At 37.5% G+C, this 20683-nt stretch overlaps 2 protein-coding genes across 3 annotated transcripts; both read right to left on the bottom strand.

The window, feature by feature from the left end:
• Positions 1 to 234: 234 nt before the first annotated feature.
• On the bottom strand, positions 235 to 9479 carry gnrhr3 (gonadotropin releasing hormone receptor 3; the record flags this gene model as incomplete). The annotated part of the gene is made up of 4 exons (XM_083553164.1): positions 9245 to 9479; positions 4118 to 4669; positions 1271 to 1472; positions 235 to 632 (listed from the first exon to the last, which is right to left on the bottom strand). The coding sequence occupies exons 2-4, from the start codon at positions 4643 to 4645 to the stop codon at positions 235 to 237; spliced, it is 1128 nt and encodes a 375-aa protein (XP_083409290.1). The 5' UTR covers positions 4646 to 4669; positions 9245 to 9479.
• Positions 9480 to 11871: 2392 nt separating this feature from the next.
• Positions 11872 to 20579, bottom strand: ttc24 (tetratricopeptide repeat domain 24). Of its 2 annotated transcripts, XM_083556788.1 has the most exons (14): positions 20440 to 20579; positions 19781 to 20027; positions 19351 to 19644; positions 18646 to 18847; positions 18225 to 18431; positions 16071 to 16199; positions 15851 to 15972; positions 15534 to 15611; positions 15367 to 15425; positions 15130 to 15215; positions 14432 to 14549; positions 12667 to 12743; positions 12510 to 12558; positions 12276 to 12431 (listed from the first exon to the last, which is right to left on the bottom strand). In XM_083556788.1, exons 2-14 carry the CDS (start codon positions 19988 to 19990, stop codon positions 12320 to 12322), a joined length of 1743 nt encoding a protein of 580 aa, XP_083412914.1. In that variant the 5' UTR covers positions 19991 to 20027; positions 20440 to 20579; the 3' UTR covers positions 12276 to 12319. The 2 variants fall into 2 exon arrangements, with proteins under 2 accessions (XP_083412915.1, XP_083412914.1); XM_083556789.1 differs by lacking the exons at positions 12276 to 12431; positions 12510 to 12558 and adding an exon at positions 11872 to 12083.
• Between the last annotated feature and the right edge of the window lie 104 nt (positions 20580 to 20683).

The raw sequence follows: 20683 nt of genomic DNA, 5'->3' as shown, positions 1-20683 counted from the left end.
ATCACAATTTGGTCTTTGTTAAACTCACTCTAATCCTTACGCTTGCCCATTTTTCCTGCTTTTAACACACAAACTTTGAGGACAAAATATTCAATTGCTGTGTAATATATCCCACCCACTAACAGGTGTCATGATGAAGAAATAATCGGTGTTATTCACTTCACCAGTCATAATGTTATAATGTCATAATGTGTATATATATATATATATTGTATATAATTAAAAAAATTTTTTTTAACCCTCTGCCCCTTTTACACTGGCAGGATCAGACTCCTGCTCTGCGCTGTGATGCCCCCGTCGAGCGGAGAGATGCTGCAGAGAGCGAGGAGAATCGCTGGTTGAACGGCAGCCCCAACAGCGTGCAAGGTCGGCACGGAAAGAGGGAGTGTACAGGCCATAGATTACTGGGTCACAGCAGGTATTTAGATTACCAAAAACAAAAAGCAGGTGGTGGACATACTCAGGAGTGACCTTCAGCATCTCTGGTTGGAACCAGTACCAGATTCCCAACAGGTAATATGGAGTCCAGCAGACTATGAATGACAGGACTATGATTATGGTCATCTTCAGTGTCTTCATTCTTGCTTTTGGGATCATATCTGTTCGGCTGCGCCGGAGACAAGACTCCCCCGCTGCATAGAGGAAGCAGATTGCGTCAGTTGAAATACATTATATGTAAAAAAAAATGGGGAATAATCTGAATTCTGCATTAAAATGAGATCAAATATTAATGGATGCTGGTGTCACATAGGCCTTCTAGGCCTAGTGATTAGAGTAAAAAGACTAGGGGAAAAAGATCTGGGAAAATGCACTGCACTATGTAATATTAAAATGGCTATTTTATGGTCTTAAAAAAGGCAGCAACTGCTTTTCCAGAAGGCCTTTCTGCAACAGAAAGATTAGGTTTATCCCTCAAATTATGCAATTTCAGGATATATATTGATTACTATAGCTACACACATACTTTAAATTGTATTCAATTTCTCATGTCATTGGCTTAACATAGTAAATGTAGATAAAATCATACATGCTATTGATTTGAAAAGAAGTGCTAAACACTGAGGATTGTGCAGGTGTACACAAAACAAAAAAGTCTACTCCAACAAGACTTGAGCTGAGCTACAGCTGAGCAGAATGTACCAATAATTACCAATAGATCTAACTGTTACCTACAAAAAGCTAATTGGATATTCAGGGTGGTGGAAAAAAAAACCCCAGCTGTTGCTGTCTAAGACAGTTTAGTATACAATTCCTGAATTCCTGCAATGACCTTTGTTTTTGTGCTCCTGTCTGTTGATCTCGACAAGGATGCGGGTGTAGCAACAGCTCATAACTAGCAGTGGGATGACGTAGAGAGTCACAAAGTGGAACATGTTGTAGACAGTCTCTTGCCAACGATCCCGGAAAATGCCATGTGTCACACACTGGATGAAATCCACTTTTTCGGCGTTGATTGCTCTGAAGATAAACAACTAAAAGAGAGACAAACCTTTGAGGCCAAGTGCAAAATATCTTTTCGGTCACAGTTACATTTTTCAATAATCCTCAAAACCACTGATACGCATGTCATTTGTAATGCTTCCATCCCATTTACAAATCCAAGTACCGTAATTTCCGGACTATTAATGGCACCCAAATATAAGCCACACCCACTGAATTTTACAACGATTTTTCTTTTTAACATAAATACGCCGCACCTGCCTATAAGCCGCATGTGTCTACACTGAAACTAATGAACTTTACACAGGATTTAATGAAAGACAGTGCATGTTACACGGCTTGTATCTAAACAGTAGCCTACCAAGAAAGTCATTGTTCACTGTCTTCCTCCTTCCTTTCACAACTCTTTCTCTCGGGATTTTATCTTTTGGCATCGTCATGCGTTTAAAAATCACCATCGGTGAATTTTTTCTCCCGAAGCCGTGCAGCTCAGAACACAGGTGAAGTGTTTTTTCATGCCTGGTTGTTTTTAGCATGATAAATGATTTGCATTTCCTGTAGACAGTCCGAGTGAGCGGCAGGTCAAACCTCATTCATATTTATGATGTGGTGCGGCCCGATTTAGTGGGAGCGCATCTGATTTAATATAAAGAGTTTTATTGGTTTACCTGAACCCGTTCTGCAATTTCTAATGTTATGGGGCTCAGTTTTTTGTCTTGAAGCTTGTGAAATCGGAAAAAACCCAGGAAAAATCCATAAATTAGCCGCCTCGTTGTTTAAGCCGTGGGGTTTAAAGCGTGGGGAAAAAAGTAGCTGCTTATAGGCCTCAAAATACGGTAATAGCTGGTCTTATTTCTACCTGACACTGTATAATGACCATAACTAAATAACACTCTGACCTTTTTATATATATATATATATATATATATATATATATATATATATATATATATATATATATATATATATATATATATATATATATATATAAGTGTACCTGTGTTTAGTTGTTTATCATGGATACACTTGGATTTTTTGTTTGTATTTCTCAAATAGTGCTTGAAGTGCACAGTTTAAAGTTGTACACATGCCATACATTTACTCTGATAAATCTATTATTATCTTTTATACCACAGCGATGTTCAGTACTTGTTACCTGCAATGAGTCGATGTTTATGGCATGGGTCAGTAATATGTGTGTTTTGAACCCTCCTCATTACTGCTGCAGTTTTCATACAGTGACCTTCAAGTGAACCTCCAAGCTAAAGCAATTACTACTGCAAAAGCCTTATTCATGGCTCATTTTATGCAAACAAACTATACAATGTGTGTGTGTGTGGGTCAGTGTGGAATAAGATTTGTGAAAGAGTTGCTGCATGTGTCTTGACTCACCTGGCAAAAAACATATGCTATTATATGTTCGGTAATTAAAATAATGCTGGGTTCGGTGATGATATGTTGCATAGCTAGCACCAGTTCTCATTCTTGCTGTGGAAATATCACCCACAGTAAATTCTAGCCTACTATGTTGTGTGAATAAGTGTTTGCCCCCTTTCTGATTTCTTATTTTTTGCATGTTTGTCACACTTTAATGTTTCAGATCATCAAACTAACTAAATATAGTAAAAGGTAACACAAGTGAACACAACATGCAGTTTTTAAATGAAGGTTTTTATTATTAAGGGAAAACCTAATAACTTGTTGGGCCACCCTTAGCAGCAACAACTGCAATCATGCGTGTGCATTAACTTGCAATTCAGCAACAGCAACCCGAATCCTATTGAGATGCTGTGGCATGACCTTAAAAAGGTGGTTCATGCTCGAAAACCCTCCAGTGTGGCTAAATTACAACAATTCTGCATAGATGAGTGAACCATAATTCCTCCACAGTGCTGTAACAGACTCACTGCAAGTTATCACAAATGCTTGATTGCAGTTGTTGCTGCTAAGGGCGGCCCAACCAGTTATGAGGTTTAGGGGGCAAACACTTTTTCACACAGGGCCATGTAGTTTTGGATTTTGTTTTCCTTTCCTTTGGTTTACTTGTGTTATCTTTTACTAATATTTTAATTAGTTTGATGATCTGAAACATTAAAGTGTGAGACACATGCAAAAAAATAAGAAATCACACCACTGCATGTAAAAACAGATGCATGGGTTTATGTATGGGGAAGAACAAGCTACTTATTTAATGAAAATTAAGATTCTGGGTCTTCAGTACATTCTGTTGTAATTGTTTTTAGATTTGCAAAATCCTTCTGAACTGTATGAAAGTAGCAAAATTACGGTCGGGTTCACTTCATACCATGTTAATGAAAGAACATTCAGAGAATTCACTTGAATTCATTGTCATCAAATGCAGACTCACACTCAATTACTAGCAGACTCACACTCAGACTAACACAAATTTCCCAGATTTACATGACCTTTATCTCTTTCTAAAAGGTAAATATTTTCTCTGAGTGGATTGAAGAAATTAAAAATTTAACTCAATCTAATAAAAGTACTCAATATCCAAAATCACAGAGGCCTTATTGAACCATTTGAGGTGCAACTATGTGACAAAAGGTGACAACGATATTAACGTAGAGCCAATTAGATGTCTGTGTGCCATGAGGAAATGTACACAGTAGTGTGTCCTCGTATAATTTTTTATGTGTGAGGTGCTTAAGCCTACCTGTGGGGAGGCAAGGAGCACGCTAAGGCTCCATGCCAGAACCAGCATTCTCTTGTTGCGCCGGTGTGCATTAACGGTGTCGAGAGGTTGAAGGATGGCATGCTGTCGGTCCAAGCTGATCACCACCAGGATGAATGCAGAGGAATGCATGGCAAACAACTTAAGGAAGCTGAGCAACTTGCAAAGACCATCACCACCATGCCACTGCACTGTCACATTCCACACCATGTCCAGTGGCATTACGATGAATGTCATCATCAAATCTGCTGTAGCCAGGCTCGTAATGAGGGGCCGCAGGTGGGAGGCCAGGCGTCGTCCGCGCCCGCGACACACGCTTATGAGAAGTGCCAAGTTACTGACTGCTGCAAACAGAAAGAGTACCAGTGTGGCGCCGACGCGTAACTGTGCCGCCCTAGTGAATGTGGGAGCTTTCCAGTCAGCCAGTGCGGGGGACAGGGAAGAGTTTGAGACATTCTGCAGAGAGATGTCCAGCTCTGAAGGTGAAAAGAGAGAGCTGTTTCTCGGCATCCAGTTACCCAGAATCCACAATTTCTAAAGAGAAATAGCAGTTCATTAAAATGTTCTACATTTTGTACGGAAAACAGACATATTACAAATATAGTCAAATGAAGCAAATTCTAGAATAACGCTTTGCAACCTCATTTTGGTTAATCTTATAATAAGAAAAATGTCACACTATTTAAGATATTTTAACTCTCTAAGATGTCAGTAAAAGTGGTGTAAACAAGGCTGTCATTATTGTCATTTCACACCAGCTTAAACCTTTAGACCTCACTGGTATGACATCACTGGTACGGTTAAATGCCTATTTAGGTGACCCTGACATTCACTGTCAGGTTCAATGGTTTCACCTACTATACTCTTTACTTAGCCTATGCAAGATTTAACCGACTTCACAAACTGCACCATTCTATCCGTATGCACATGATGAAATGCGACAACTAAAAATAGCATAATTCTGAATTATTACTTCTACTCTATTAAGCAGTAACTTAAAGACTCAGGCAGTAATTTATTAGATAATATACGACCAATAAAATAGGTCTGAGTCCATTTCACTTTTTTTCCTCTTTTTATTTTCCAGTCACAGTCAGAAGGAAAATAACAGGCCCTCTAAAAGCCGTCTTAAAAAAACCCCACACAGGATTGTGTTCAAAACAATCCTCTGGGAACGCCTTCAAGACCATGGCAGAATACATTTAAGGCATGCCCGGAGAAACCCATTGTTTTTAAGGCATGTTTTGCTTACATTGTTCTTAAGGTATGTATTTCTTACCTTATTATCACAAATCTGAAGCACTATCCTTAAAAGAAACAGTGTTTTATATTTGAATGTGTTAACAGAGTAAGGAAATGACTATAATTCACTGGAAATCTAGGAACCCATAAGCCTCTAAATCTAACATCGCTAACATGTAGCTACTTCAATAGACCCATTACCCGTAGCACAGGAGAAAGTGCTGACATGAATCACATTTGCCACTGAGGGCAGATGTGACTCACAGTTCCAGAGAAAGTAAGTAATGAGCAATTTATTTGGCAAATGCATAGCTATTTTTAGATGTACCACTTCAGAAGAGTAGAAGTTAACATCTGCTATTTAACTGTGTCTTACTGTCTACATCAGGGTGGTCTCTTCAACGTGATTTATAGCATGACGTGAATGAAAATATAATGTACTTTTAATTTTTGTGACTGGAAGACTTGACATAGGGCTTTTACATTGTCTGTACCTTGGCAAACTAAAATATGTACAAAAGTGAATAAGAATACATTCAGTTCTTCAAACGAGTTAAGGCCAGCACTAGCTAAACTGCAGTTGGACAGTGATAGAGAGTATTGCCTTACTGTATTAATATTAAGCTGTGCATGGAAACCACCAGATGTTCAGATACAGTATAAATCCTACACAAATACAGTAGGAGATATAGAAAATCCATATATGTCTTTTGCTTCAGAGATCAGATTAAAAGAGCGCACATTTTCACTCAGTATATAAAGTGTATGTCAATGGATTATTGCAGTGTCCACCAGATTTACTTAAATCTGTACTCCTGAAATATATGGCAGAGTTTCAACATTTGGTTTATGTTGTTTTGAAATTATGATGTCCCCAATGTAACCAAATTATCCACAATACCCCTGAACTGCTGCCACTGCATGTCCTTTTGTCAATAAAAATATCACTCTGCTGTATTTAATTCATTGGCTCTAATCTAGTTTTTGCACGTACAGTACACAATGCTGAAAAAATATTAAAATCCATCAAATCCACACCTTTCCTGAAAAATGTGCTTGACCTATCCAGGGGAATTGGATTAATGGCTATAATGATTTAAGCATTAGGATTGCTTGTTAGGTTTGAGATAAAGAAAGTGTTATTGAACAGATAATGCTGAACCTTATTGGAATTTATTGTGGTCCTGGGTCTTTAAGTGATCATAGAGATTTGCTCACATTGTATTGTATACAATCCTCTATGAGATAAAGACCTAATCAATCATACAATAGATAGCAAATCAATCAATTTTAATTACAGAGCTTGCTGTCAACAATGGTAAATTGCTTTGACCCCATGACAAATTGTAAAAGCCTATTCGTCCAAGCTGGATTTTTCATTAAAACCTGAACCTGGTATAATTAATTATATGCATCAACACTTTAATATAGTAATGGCAAGTGCCATTACGATATTGCTTGAAGAAAAATCCCCTCTCTTTGCAGCCAGGACTGAGGAGGTAAAACAGAGATGAAACACACTGTAATACACTGACTGTAGTTCCAGAGGAAGTGCAGTTATTTATAAGGAAATGTAGTGGGATGACAAGCTCCCTTGTTGGCACATAAATCCTATATAAAGTCATTCCATTAAGTTAAATTAAATTAAGCAATAAGTAGTTCAAATGTATTACATATTACTTGAGGTTAATAAAGTTAAACTGCTGTAGTACAGAAGCTCATTCACACAAATGAAGACAATTTAATTAGCTCTGCTGTGTCCTGGTGCCTCTTAAAGGCCCAGTGCTATCTATTCTTTATTCAATTAGTCAACCTAATGTCAGCTCACCTGCTAAGAATATCTCATAGTTCCCCTGAACAGTGTCTGATGCTTGTGTAAGTGTATTGATCTATTTTTAGAACAATGAACACGATATGGCCAACCTTTCTGTCTCTTCAACTCCTGCGCTATAGTGTATTCCCACCCAACGCAAGCTATCATTCAGACTGATCAAGAGCTGATAGTAGTGACAAGGTGACAAAGCCTGTCCTCATCTCCTTTGTGCCTGCCTACACAGTGTCTCAGCTTCAGATTCCATGCTGAAGAGCCAGGCTTGAAATTTGTACAATTAGGTGCAGTGTCTTGTCAATAGAACATTCCCAGTCTGCCTGTTCCTCAACAGCTCAGTGGTTTTAAACCTTCATGCTGAAAAGTGAATAATTTCAAGTCAAGTTGCTAATCCGATTCATAATGACTGGACACCCACTAAGCTCACTGTGTCCCCACGAGGACTTTCAGCCTTAAGCCTGAGGAATTTAATTCAGTTGTAGTGCAATTCTCCGTGTATTAACGTGCAATGGAATTTGAAGAGCGAAAGAAAAAAGGGTTCAGTCTTATAACACTATAATACACAACAGCCAGGCAATGACTATTAAATGTCAGATAATCAAAAACTCTTTGTTGCTCTTGTTGTGGAATATTGGTTATACACAGTGTTTACAGTATTGGGGTATAATTAAATGTAATATTTAAAACTTGCAGCTTAGACAGGTTTCAAATAAGACAGAGCTTTCTTCTTCTGACCCATGGCAAATTATATTATGTTTAAGAAATATTCACACCCTTGGAAAATAAAAAAAAATAAAAAACAGGTTATGGAAAATTTTATTGTTTATCAAACTGACAAATATTTTTATATGTATTTTCTAAATAGTCATAGGGTATAGAGTTTATAATGGTTACTCATATTCGCATTATACTATTAAACAGTGAGATTTTAGTAGGTCTAGAAACATTTATAAAACACTGGGATTGGTCTTGCTCAGTTATAGATGTGTTATGGTTAAGGTTACAGTCATCATTTAGGTTTGTTTTACTATATGGATGTGAAACATCATCAACTCTTATGGAAACTATATATTTGAAACTATAATTTCAGAAAGATCTTAAATACTATTACATTTAAGAAAAGAAATGACTAGAAATAGTAACAGCCCAGAAGTCAATAATAGGACAAAAACACAATAGCAACAAATATTATTTCAAGTACATTCATTTTAACTTATGCGCATTTAATGTTCACCGAACCGCTTGTTTAAATGATTGAAATAGACAAGATATACATTTATTCTGCACTTCTGCAGGTGATGAAAAAGCAAGTACAGTGACAGCAGCTGACAAATGACTTTCTAATCAGCAGTCATAACATGACCCGTGGTAGAGCCACTGCACCAAATGTCTTTCCCCTCCCACCTGCCATCTGAACATTATGCAACATTAAAGACCCCCCTTTAATTCAAACTTTTTAATTAAAGCAAGAATGTTTCAGTCGTGAGTTTGGACTTAATCTCAACAGGAATGAGCTCCATTTACTGTAAAGCTCCCAACTGCTTGTTTAAGACCCTCAACATCTCTAACTTTGAAGAAGACAATATACTTATTGTTGTGTGTGTGTGTGTGTGTGTGTGTGTGTGTGTGTGTGTGTGTGTGTGTGTGTGTGTGTGTGTGTGTAATTCTCCTCCTTTCTAGTTATTTTCTGTAGTTTACATTATTATAGTGGTTGTGTGACACATTAAGATTAAGACACAGCCTCACTCCAATTATTGAACAAAAAATCCTTACTAAAAAATTTCAGAACCCAAATCTGAAGTCACCTAAATTTCACATAACAACAATAAATAATTGGATGAGTTAAAAATATGAAAGTATAAAAAAACGCCTGACTATTATTCATCATGAACCATATTTCTATTGGGCAGCAAAACACCTGCAGGAGCATATTATAAATACATAGCACGAGACACTGATTGCTCTGCATGGAAAATAAAACTCATTAAAAATCCAATTAAAAAAACAAATAAACAAAAAAAGATCTTGATATTACCTACCCTGAAGTAATGCGACTGAACCTACAGAGAATCGCGTCCTTTATAACGACAAACAAAACACGTTTCTTCCTCCTCGGCAACACACAGTCGACTCCTGGAATGTCTTCCACTGTAAAAAGCCATTTCCCAAAAGAAATCTGAGAGTAAATAAATAAAAGATAAGAAGGAAAGTCCAGTGAGGTGAGATGCTGTTTGTGCTGTAACGCTGCAGCAGGTGAGCTGCGTCCGGTGTCCGGTAAAGAGAAAAGCAGCGCGCGCGGACTGTACGCGTCAGCACTCAGCACATCACTGCGTCATGACGCACAGCCCGAAGTCACTCACTGTAACCTGCTCCACACCTCCACACCTCCAACACACCACTCAACGCGGATATTAACACCCTGTGGGCAGCTCGCATCGGAATTCAGTGATCTATAAATGGAAGACATGACGCGCGGATATCTAATTGATTCGCCTATTGAATATCATAAAACAGACCAACGACCCCTTGGAGACTTTTTGTGCTTGACATTATGAGCTGTTTAAACGTGAACAGGAAAAAAACAACAACACTTTCTACAGTGCACTGACGCGAAAGAGAAAAGTTTTACACGATATACACGATACAAATAAAATAGTCTGCGGTGCCTGACATTTACAGACATATAGTTGTTCCCAATCTGTTCCCAGAAACTAGGAGGCACACAATTGTATAAGGAATGATGTTTCTGGAATTCCTTTTCCTTAGGAGAGGAAACCGGTTCAAGCATGACAATGCCCCTGCGCACAAAGCTAGATCAATGAAGAAATGGTTTCCATGTGTCAACCCTATGGAACCCTTTTTTGGATCATTTTGGATTAATTGGAATGCACCCCACCTACATCCTTACCTACATCAGTACCTAACATTGATATTAGTGCTATCGCTACTGGGGCTGAATGGGCAGTGTTCAAAATCTAGCGGCACATTTTCCCTGAAGAGTGGAGATTATTACAGCAAATTGGGACTTAATGTGGAAAAGGGTGTTCAAAAAGCACATATAACACATACAGTGGGGCAAAAAAGTATTTAGTGAGCCACCAATCGTGCAAGTTCTCCCACTTAAAAAAGATGAGAGAGGCCTGTAATTTTGATCATAGGTACACTTCAACTATGAGAGACAAAATGATGAAAAAAATCCAGAAAATCACCGTCTGATTTTTTAAGAATTTATTTGCAAATTATGGTGGAAAATAAGTATTTGGTTAATAACAAAAGTTCATCTCAATACTTTGTTATATACACTTTGTTGGCAATGACTGAGATTAAACGTTTTCTGTAAGTCTCCACAAGGTTTGTACACACTGTTGCTGGTAGTTTGCCCATTCCTCCATGCAGATCTCCTCTAGAGCAGTGATGTTTTGAGGCTGTCGCTGGGAATCACGAATTTTCAACTCCCTCCAAAGATATTCTATGGGGTTGAGATCTGGAGACTGGCTAGGCCACTCCAGGACCTTGAAGGACTGGGAGAACTTGCACAATTGGTGGCTGACTAAATACTTTTTTGTCCTTGTCCACTCTGGTGTCTTTTGCATCGATATTTCATACATCCTGTTTCTGACAATATTTATAAAGGTGCTACATAAAACTGAGCCCACATCAAAAAACACAGTCAGGTCAATAGGAAACTGGATATTCATCGGAATGGATTTGAAATGAAGCATATAATGTGGAATCTGAAATATTGAAAAAGGTTTCTTTGGTGTGGTGAAAGCAAAATTAAATTGTCCATCTGTCAGTTTTGATTCTTGGCTGTCAAGTAACTGTATTATGTATCTAAACTTGCATTATGACTGTTCGGTCAAGAAGCACTCAATTCACATCAGTCAAGTCATAAAATCATTAAATGTTGAATCTGTTTTCTGTTGAGTTTTTTTTTTTACACTTTATCAGCCACATATAGGTCTGTTTGAGTAGACATGGGGAGCTGTGCTTGCAGAACACTATGTGTAAGGTGTAATGCCAAAAGTCACCATACCGTTAACTTGAATCAGGTGTACAATTTATTCTTCAGACACTCAAAGCAACAATCTCAGTCATGGAAAATATAAACACTTTTTATTTGCCAGATGTTGCTTGTAGTCTGGCCGGTTAGTGTATACATGTTTTTTTTTTCTGATTCACATCTGGTATGTACACTTACTGAGCACTTTATTCGAAACACCTGTGCACCTACTTATTCAATTATTTAAATCAGCCAATCACATGGCAGCGATGATACAGTGATACAGAAACAGGTCAGCAACTTTGGGTAATGTTCCCATCAATCATAAAAATAGGGAAAAATGTGATCTCAGTGATTTTGCCTGCTGCTCTGGAAAAGGTTTTTGTTGTTGAGAGAGATCAACACAAAATAGCCATACAGGACTGAGCTGACTGAAGGGCTACAGTAACTCAGATAAACACTCTGTACAATTTTGGTGAGCAGAACCACCTCAGAATGTACCCACTTTGTCTACACATTTGTCTACACTTCACTTTATAATGCCGAGCATACAACTTATCACACCTATATTGGAATGGTATACAATGTATAAGTTTTTAAAAGTACATTATTATCTTACATTTTATATTCCCTTTATACTGCTATATTGTTACAATCTTAGAAATCTGGCATATAAGATCAAACTAAGATCACACAATATCAGTATTGGAGGCAGTGCTGTAATTAATAATCCAGTGGTAGGATTTTGGTTCCATTTAGGGCAAACCTTCATCACAGAGATGTGATGGAGATGAGATGTGATTGGACGATCCAAGACAGCGATTTAATTTTATGCCTTCCTCTTTGTGGCAGTTTAGTGAGGAAGTAAATGGATGCTAAAAGCAGTAAAACAATTAAAGCAGGACTATTAGCAGATCATTTCAGATTATGCACAATGTTTCAAAATAAAATTTTCATATGGCATCAGTAGATTTAATCACTATATTATAATAGGACATGGATCCTGTGTCCACTTGCTACAGGCCATACAGAGTGAATGTAGCTCAGTGAAAATAAAGTTGTTTAAAAAAAAATTCCTGGGAGAGAAACAATGAATATGTCCTGGCTGTTGTCACATGATTGTACAGAATCTGGACTTTACAGTCCTGTGTATGGAAGTAGACTTCTCACTGTGAAGATGTGCTGGAGGTAAGGCCTCTATGCTCTCCTCCAGCAGCGGAACACTAAAAATGGAAATTTCACCAGTCAGATTTTACCATGAGCATCTGGTTAGACAATTTATTTTAGACTGAATCTTTTACCTTGTTGATACCACTGGGTTCTCTTTGGATTTTTCAGACGTGGATTCATCTTTTTTTGTTACAATGTAATTAGTGTAAATGTAAAAAAAATAATATTTATAGAATTATTGTATGAATAAGCAGCTCTAATCAGATATTTGAGTATGTGTATACTCACCCGGCTGTGAGCTGAAATGGGAGTCTTTGGGATTCTTATATTCAAGACGAGGTTTCTCATATGTGTTGTTCAGGTTCCTGCCATGGGTAAGACATTCACATTTTAAAATCAATATAAGACCTTTTTAAATCATATAGCAACAAAAACTAAAATTTGTATTCTAAAGCAGCAGGATGGTTAGAGTGATGGGCTGATAAACGACTTGAAATATCACACGTGTGGGAGCAACATTACTGAAATCCTTTTCATATATCCCACTGCAGCTTTACACTAAAAGAGAGCACATGTACCTATGGAAAATATGTTTAAAATTCACATGTATGATGCCTATCAGTTTGTGTCTAAAAACTCTGAGTTCTAGCAGTTATATTGAATGACAGTAAAGCAATGACAAATAGGCACATTGGTCATTTTAATGTGGGTGATAAAAACAGTCCCTCACATTCACCTTATTTAGATGTCACAAATATACCCCAATTGATGATGACCAAATTTGCACCATAATAAGAAGGCCCATCTAACACCACTCATCCTCACTACATTGTACAGAGGGAATATTGAGAGCTTTCTAAGATGCTTCATCACTGCATGTTTTTTCCTCCATCATCAACATTTTCACCACATGCTGCATCCACAAAGCCACCAGCATTGTGGCGGGTCATACACACCCCTCACACGCTTTTCACATTCCTGAAATTTGGAAAGAGGTACCATAGCATTCAAGCCTCCCAATGTTTACAAATTTTTTGCACTATCAAATATTTAGCTCTGTGTACTGGTCAGTGCTGCACTTTCAATGTGTTATTGTCTCACTGCACTGCGTTGTGTTTTTTGCACATGTGCACTTTATGGAGTCCTATGAATAGGTCTGTATGTTGTAGTTAGGTTTGTGTCATTTAGTGGTATGTTGTTTTATATACTGTAGCACCTCTGTCCTGAATGAACATTGTTTAATTTTACTGTGTACTGTACCAAATGTTTATGAGTGAAATGACAATAAAAGCGCACTTGACCTGATGTTTTTGGGATAAAACAAGAGCGAAAACCAGACATAACATAAAATCAACTGTTTGCATTCAGGAACCATGGCTGCCTTTGAACTCTTTGATTTCAGAGAAATTATTTCTGTGAAGTAAATTCACAAAGATGGATAAAGATTTTCTAGATGCCAGACAAATGAAAACATTTCCAGCTGCAACTACATAAAACAAAAATCCTTATTTTGTACAAAGAAACTGCCAAAAGATTAAACAAATAATAACCCAAAAAATAAATCTAACAGCATGTTTAGCAAGTTGGCATAACTGGAATTAAGCCAACACAAGGTTATAAAATGTATTTTTACTTGCATTACTCAAAAAAAAAATAAAAAAAAAAATAAATAAATAAATAAATAAAAATTACTGGAGAAATCTTAAATTAATCAGTCCTTTAAATAATTAAGTGTCAATAAAGGATACAAGCAAATGGAAATCAATAGTGATTTTTGCTAAATCAATGGGATGGTAATCTATTGTACTTGCACACTAGTTGCAGTCCAAAACCGAAGTGATATGCATTTGGGAGGTAAGAAGAAACTGACGATAAAGTTTATTGTAAATGTTTGAATTAAAACTGTTGGTTACCATTCAATCATTGCTGCAATGAAGCTGAATGCTAAAGCCAATAACATGTCTAGAGTATAAAAATGGTGTCTCTTGTTTTGAGAAATGTGCAAACAATCCACATCATTTTTTGCTTACAGTCTTACAGTCTATAAATCTACCTATTAGCTTCTGGAAGCGCAGTCATGTGATCAGGACGCTCTGTTTGTGTCGTTCTTGATGATATTATCATGTCACCATGAGTTTTCCTCTGTCCAATTGTTTCTGTAGGTCTCCATTCTACAGAGCAACATACAACAGAAATGAAAAGTTGTAAGTCCTTAAGTCTCTAATAAAATTCATTTGATCAAATTAGCAGCAATCTGAACAACACTTCTGAGCAAGTTCTGGATTTTCAGAAATAAAAAAAGAGGCTGCTATCCACTTAAATAAGGATAGACCCATAAACTCGAAGTAGATAGACTTAAGCAGTGTGTTGCTTATGGCTCTAATAAGGACTGTATTTAAGCTTATCCTGGATACTTCGCATGCATGTTTCTCTATAATGGACAGAACAAACTATCTTATGCATTAACATACCTCACCAGTGACGTGCTCTTTTTATTAATTAAAAAGAAAAAGAAAAAATAGCTCTAAATTAAAGTAAGCAGTTCACTAACATTATGTACATTTGGAAATGTTAATTGTAAATAGCTTTTGAAGACTTGCTCAGCTGTACATCAGAAACAGGATGCGTTCCTTTTTATTAATCAGTTTTTTTTTCTAAATCTACACTAAGATTTCTGAACTGCTGCTTTGTGACAGCCCCTGCTGTGAATTGAACTGAATATACTGAATAAAGTAAAGTCTCACATCTTACCCGTATCCTCTACCCAGTGATTATTCGATTGTTCTTTTCTTGTCTGCTCACTCGTCGTTTCCTCTGCGTTGCTCATCTGGGCTTTTCTGCATGAAAGCAATTACAGGGAACCAATGGGATATGGCTAAATTCTTTTCAGCTCCTTTGTCAGAAATCGGTTAGCACATGAGAAGGGTGAGCATAGAGCCATGGGGTTTGGAAATAAGATATGTTATTATCAGTGCTGTGCAGTATTACCGCAGGTGTTGTCTGTTCATGTTTCTCTCCTTGATCGCTTTACTTACAAGGGGGCCACTCTGAGTGCGAGAATAGAATACATTTAAAAATTGCATGCGTAAATTTCTGCTTTATTATATCTAATAATCCCAGACATACAGTTTATTACATTAAAAACAGGCATTTACCTGCTGAAAAGCCAGTTTCATCTGTAAAGCCTCACTTAGCTTATTGACAAGGCTTTCCTGCACAGAGCTAGAGACATCCTGGAAGCAATACAGTGATGTGTTCAGTAACACCTATGATGTGCATCAATCAATACATATTTCATTAATCAACAACAGCAGAGGGCAAAAATACTAAGAACTACTGGAGACAGGTCTCAGCTTGCAGCTATGTGCGTGTGTGTTGACTGCTAACTATTTGAATTCATCTACCAGATGTCAATATTGCATTATTCACTGTATTTGTGCCTAACGAACAGGTCTGGGATCAAACCTTTCACCTTGCACTTGGAGAGTAGTGCTAAAGCCTGCTTATAGTAGAGAATGGCTTTGTCTGGGTCTCTTAGTCTCATTTTGATTTCACCCAGACCTTCACACGCTTGCCAGTGCCCCGAGGAATCATCTACAGACAGAGAGACAGACAGATGGAATTGGCATTAAGCAGATTGTCACTGAAGCATCGCAGTATTTGTGGACATATTCAGAAAATCAGCTAAGTACCACTGTCTTTGAAAGCCTGTTGAGCATGTAGATAGCTCTCTCCTGCCTCCTCCAGTTCCCCCAGTTCACTGAGTGCATAAGCCAAGTTACAGAAACAGCAGCCCTGAGCCCGACGGCTACCTAGCGATCCTACCAATACAGTAGGAGAAATATAATCAGCAGGATAAATAGTAACCTTCAGGAAGCACCTTAGATGCTATAGTTCATTATTGCTGTACAATTAAACACATTTCATAAAACGTAAGCATAAGCAAAATATATAACAAACACTAACACATGAAATGACTCGTGCAAAACCTAAATTGCAACTTGTGTCACTCAGCTGTGAATGTTTTTATCCCCTCTGTGTAATTATCATAAAATTGTGAAAACTCAGCAGTGGATCTTAAAGTCACATATGGTCACAAATAAAAGCAACCAGTGCAGATGTGCTTGAGACAAATAGGAGTGAAATACATAAGATGGGACAGAAATATGCTGGAATAAGCTTCTTTCTCACTGTCCCCTGAGATATAACCTGAAGTGATGTATTTGATGCATGCACTGCAACTAGAGTTAGAGGAGGGTACAAGAAATACTACAGGACAAGGATAACTTACACTTACTAGAAGTAAGCATGGATTTTGACAGTAGGATTGTAGGACACTGTAGATTAGTGACTAAAAGCATTTCTTGTGATTAAATATTGGAACTATACTATTTCTAATATACAACTATACTGTACTGTAAGCCTATAATTTTAAGTATCTATGCAATACACAAAAATGTAAGGATGCAATGATACATCACGAAAGGATGCATGCAGAAAAATGTGATGCTGTGCCTGGCGGAAATGTGCAATATCAGCAATCTATCAATTATGCATGGAATGCAATTGCACTGTTTGAACACAAGAGGTCCAATCGTGAATATAGAGTTCCAAAACATAGAAAGTAATCTGATCACATGATTATCTTATTTTTGTGGGGAGATCCTGAGACTGGAATCAACAGCAGTTATAAAATGACTAAGCCAAATAGCTCCTGGATTGCAACAATTGATGCACATTATACATATGGTAAAAATGGTTAATAATATGGTTAGACATTCACAATACAATAGTTTCAATAAAGCTTAGTTAATTGATAAACATAAATGATTAAAATATTTGGAATTTTTAAAATGCATTTATGTATGTTTTATTTTTACCTGGAATACATTCTGTTTAAAATAATAAACATAGCAATTTGGTGAGTTTTGGTAGCTGATACAGATTTCTTGGTCTATTTCTAAGACTTTCCCCACCTGTCTCAGGACATTGTGTATCAGCCCTCCCTCAGTCTGCCTCATAGTCTGTGTCCTTTTATCTGTTATTGAGAAGCAGGTGCTTGAACATTACATCTAATCAGCATGTTTAATATTTCCATTAGTTAGATGATCAATTAAATTGCCTTCCAAATAATTTGAGCTACAGAATGTTGTTTCTATTATTACACTGCTTGATTATGATCCAAATTATTATTAAATGAGTATTATGGAATTATTACCAGTGTCTTTAAAATGTGATTAGTATGTTTTCTGTAGGTTTGTTTTTCTAACAAATTATTTAAAAAAATTATTTCATTCTTGTTCAGGACCTTGCTTCATATTGAACCTAAACAAAACATTGCATTGTGATAGAATCATACCAACCAGGGAGAGGGAGGGTATCTCTGAACTATCAAGCCAGGTACTGCAACTTCTCAAACCACTGCAGAAAGCATCATATACTCAGAGGAAAGCACTATCTGCCCTCTGCTGTCAACAAATGGCTAGTGTCATTGTGCTGGACAGGGGCAGCATGGGGATTAAAATCCTTGACAAATGTTTTCTGTTGTGCAACATCAGAGCCAAAAACTATTATCTTTTTTAACATAGTCTACACAATGTGTGGTTGACTGTAGGATTGCCTTTATCCAATTTTATTTTTTCACCCATACCACTAGTAAAAACATCTCCCCACACGAGCAACTAATTAATGTATTAGACAGCTTGTCTCTGCAATCTTTAAAAATATGGGAAGAAAAAAACATGCTATGGGATCATGTCATATCCTATGAATAGACAACATTCAGCACATACAGTGATGAGGAAATGCCAATGCAAATGAGCAACTTGGCTTGGTGGTTTGCTAACCGTGCAGTGCAGCTGCTTCTCTGTGGTAATCCAGGGCTTTCCGGTACTGTGCCAAGGAGTTGTGGACCGCGCCCAGATTCTGCATGACCACAGCTAGCCTGCGTGGAGTTGAGCGGACCAGAGGCAGAGCCAGCTCGTAGCACTCAGCAGCCTCAGAAAAGTGCTTCAGCTGAGAGAAACTCAATCCTACTGCGTTATAGAGCTTACCTGAAAAACCCCAAAACAGACACAGGACAATTATCTTATAATGATTAACGAAGTTTCCTGTCTTACTGCTTGATGTACAAAAATGTTTTATTCATCAGGCCACTAATCTTTCTAACAGGTAATTAACATACTGTAGTGTAGTCTAATATATGCCCTGTTGAAAAAAAAAAAAAGCTTAAAATAACAATACTAATATACATAGTTTATACTTCACCTAGTGTCTCTGGTTCTGTGATTTTGGCACTCAGTTGCAAACACTCTGTGAGAACACTAACGACATCATCTGCTGAGAAGCAGTCGCATTTTAACATGTGATTCCCAGCATCCTTCAGGGCCACTGCAGCATAGGCCAGTTTCCCTACCATTTTATAGCTTTCGGCTGCACGTAGGTAATTCTCTGCTGCATCAGTCCACTCCTAAAAAGACAGCACAAATGTCTGAGCAATTCACTGAAAATTAATATGAAGTGTACATAAGAGTTGGAAAGTCGTTGCATAGAATCAAACGTTTTTCTATTACAAATCACATCAATCTTTTCCTAATGTTTGCAAACCATTACAAAGGAATCTACAAGCAGTGTTCACCTGAGTAAGAAACTTCACATTTGATTAAATGAAAGAAGCAGTCTGACATTTGAATTCATTCTGATGATTGCATTCCAAACAGACCAACCCACCTATTCTGCTGAAACTTTACGTATAATTTGATTCATTCCAATCAAACTGGTAGAACAGACCAGTTTAGAGAACAAGCTGTATCTTGCAAGTATAATTGGTTAATCACAGTTCATGAGATTTATGTAAATATATGATAATTGTCGGCCCATTGAAGATATGGGTTTTTAAATCTACAGACATAAAAGACAAAATCACACTAAAATAACACAACATTTGTACACTTTTGCTTACAGAGACCTGACCTTCTTGCGCAGGTGACAGTGTGCCAGTCTGATACAGGTGTCCCCTTCACTGCTCCCGTCTCCTTGTGCACGATAAAGCTGTGCAGCTTGTTGGTAATGTCTGACGGCTCGCACATGGTCATGAAGAGCGTCGTGCGCTGCTGCTAAATTAAACTGCAAATCTGCCACCCGCTCACCTCTCTCACTTGACTCAGCTTGTGACAGAAAATCAAGCCCTTTCTGGGGTTTACCTGCTTCCACATATGCTGCTCCAAGGTTAAAAGCACAAGCCCGCTGTACTTTAGTCTGTTTGAGCTGAGAAAGGAGGAATAAGAATTGTTTTTGGCGATGCAGCACACAAGGAGAGATTAGAAACACTAGAAACATGGTGGTCGACAAAATCTAAAAACTAAAACAAATGGTGAAGTGAATCCCTTAACACCTTCCTTACATTCGCAGCAGTCCTGAACGCCTTTTTGAAGTATTCGAGAGCCTTTGAGCTATCTCCCTTTTGTAAAGCACTGTATCCACATGCTGTAAGTCTCTCCACCTGAAGCTCCACTTTATCCTCCACGTCCTTTACGGTTTCACCCTTCCTCTTTCCGCTTGTCTTCGTTTTCTTCTTCTGAGTATCTTGGGATGGTGAGCCATCCGAGGCCATGACAGGAAACAGATTACGATCATGTGCTGATGTGATACTGAAAAAAAAAAAATAATAATTAAACACAATGAACGTTTACCTAAATATTACTATCCAAGTGCTGTGTATGGTAGTGCTGTGAGGGTGTAGAAATAGAATACAATCCTCAAACAACTAATGATGCGAAGACCCAGATACTGTTGTTGTGAGCAGTTGCGAGGATTCACGCTTCACTAATGAATGTTTTATCAGCAGTCTAAAGTATCAGTATTATACACCCTTTCCCAAGCACTCTGGTCACTATGGTCTATGATTTACATTTTAAACATCACTTCAGTTCCTAGTTGACTACAAATAACCTACATATAACTATACCTATTATATGAACACATTATCACTCATGCACTGCAGGATTAGTTATCTGGCACAATAACCAACTAACAGCAGTATAACTTTACTGTACAACTTACAGTTTTGGAAAGTGAAGCCATGTTTAATGAAATGTTCTGCTGGAGCAGCAAGTATGAGAATAATCCCTTCTGCCTAAATTTACACGATCAACCATACACAAATTCATCATTACTAATAAAACCTTTGGGACAGGTGCTGAGTACGGACGTCTGCCCCTGACCACGTGACTGTTTGTCTACCGTTGACATAGTGATAAGACGTTTCATTGTCTTTAATAAAGTAGAAATTAATAGCGATAAAATG

Source organism: Silurus aristotelis (genome assembly GCF_946808225.1).
Source record: "Silurus aristotelis genome assembly, chromosome: 1".
Taxonomy (NCBI): domain Eukaryota; kingdom Metazoa; phylum Chordata; class Actinopteri; order Siluriformes; family Siluridae; genus Silurus; species Silurus aristotelis.
This window is presented reverse-complemented; position numbering and strand designations above follow the sequence as displayed.

Coding starts and splice junctions, on each gene's coding strand:
- ttc24 (XM_083556788.1), bottom strand. CDS start 19,990: ATGGCCTCGGATGGCTCACCATCCCAAGATACTCAGAAGAAGAAAACG. Junction 18,432..18,645: donor CACAGAACCAGAGACACTAG/GTGAAGTATAAA, acceptor GGGGTTTTTCAG/GTAAGCTCTATAACGCAGTA. Junction 15,612..15,850: donor CACTACTCTCCAAGTGCAAG/GTGAAAGGTTTG, acceptor TATTGCTTCCAG/GATGTCTCTAGCTCTGTGCA.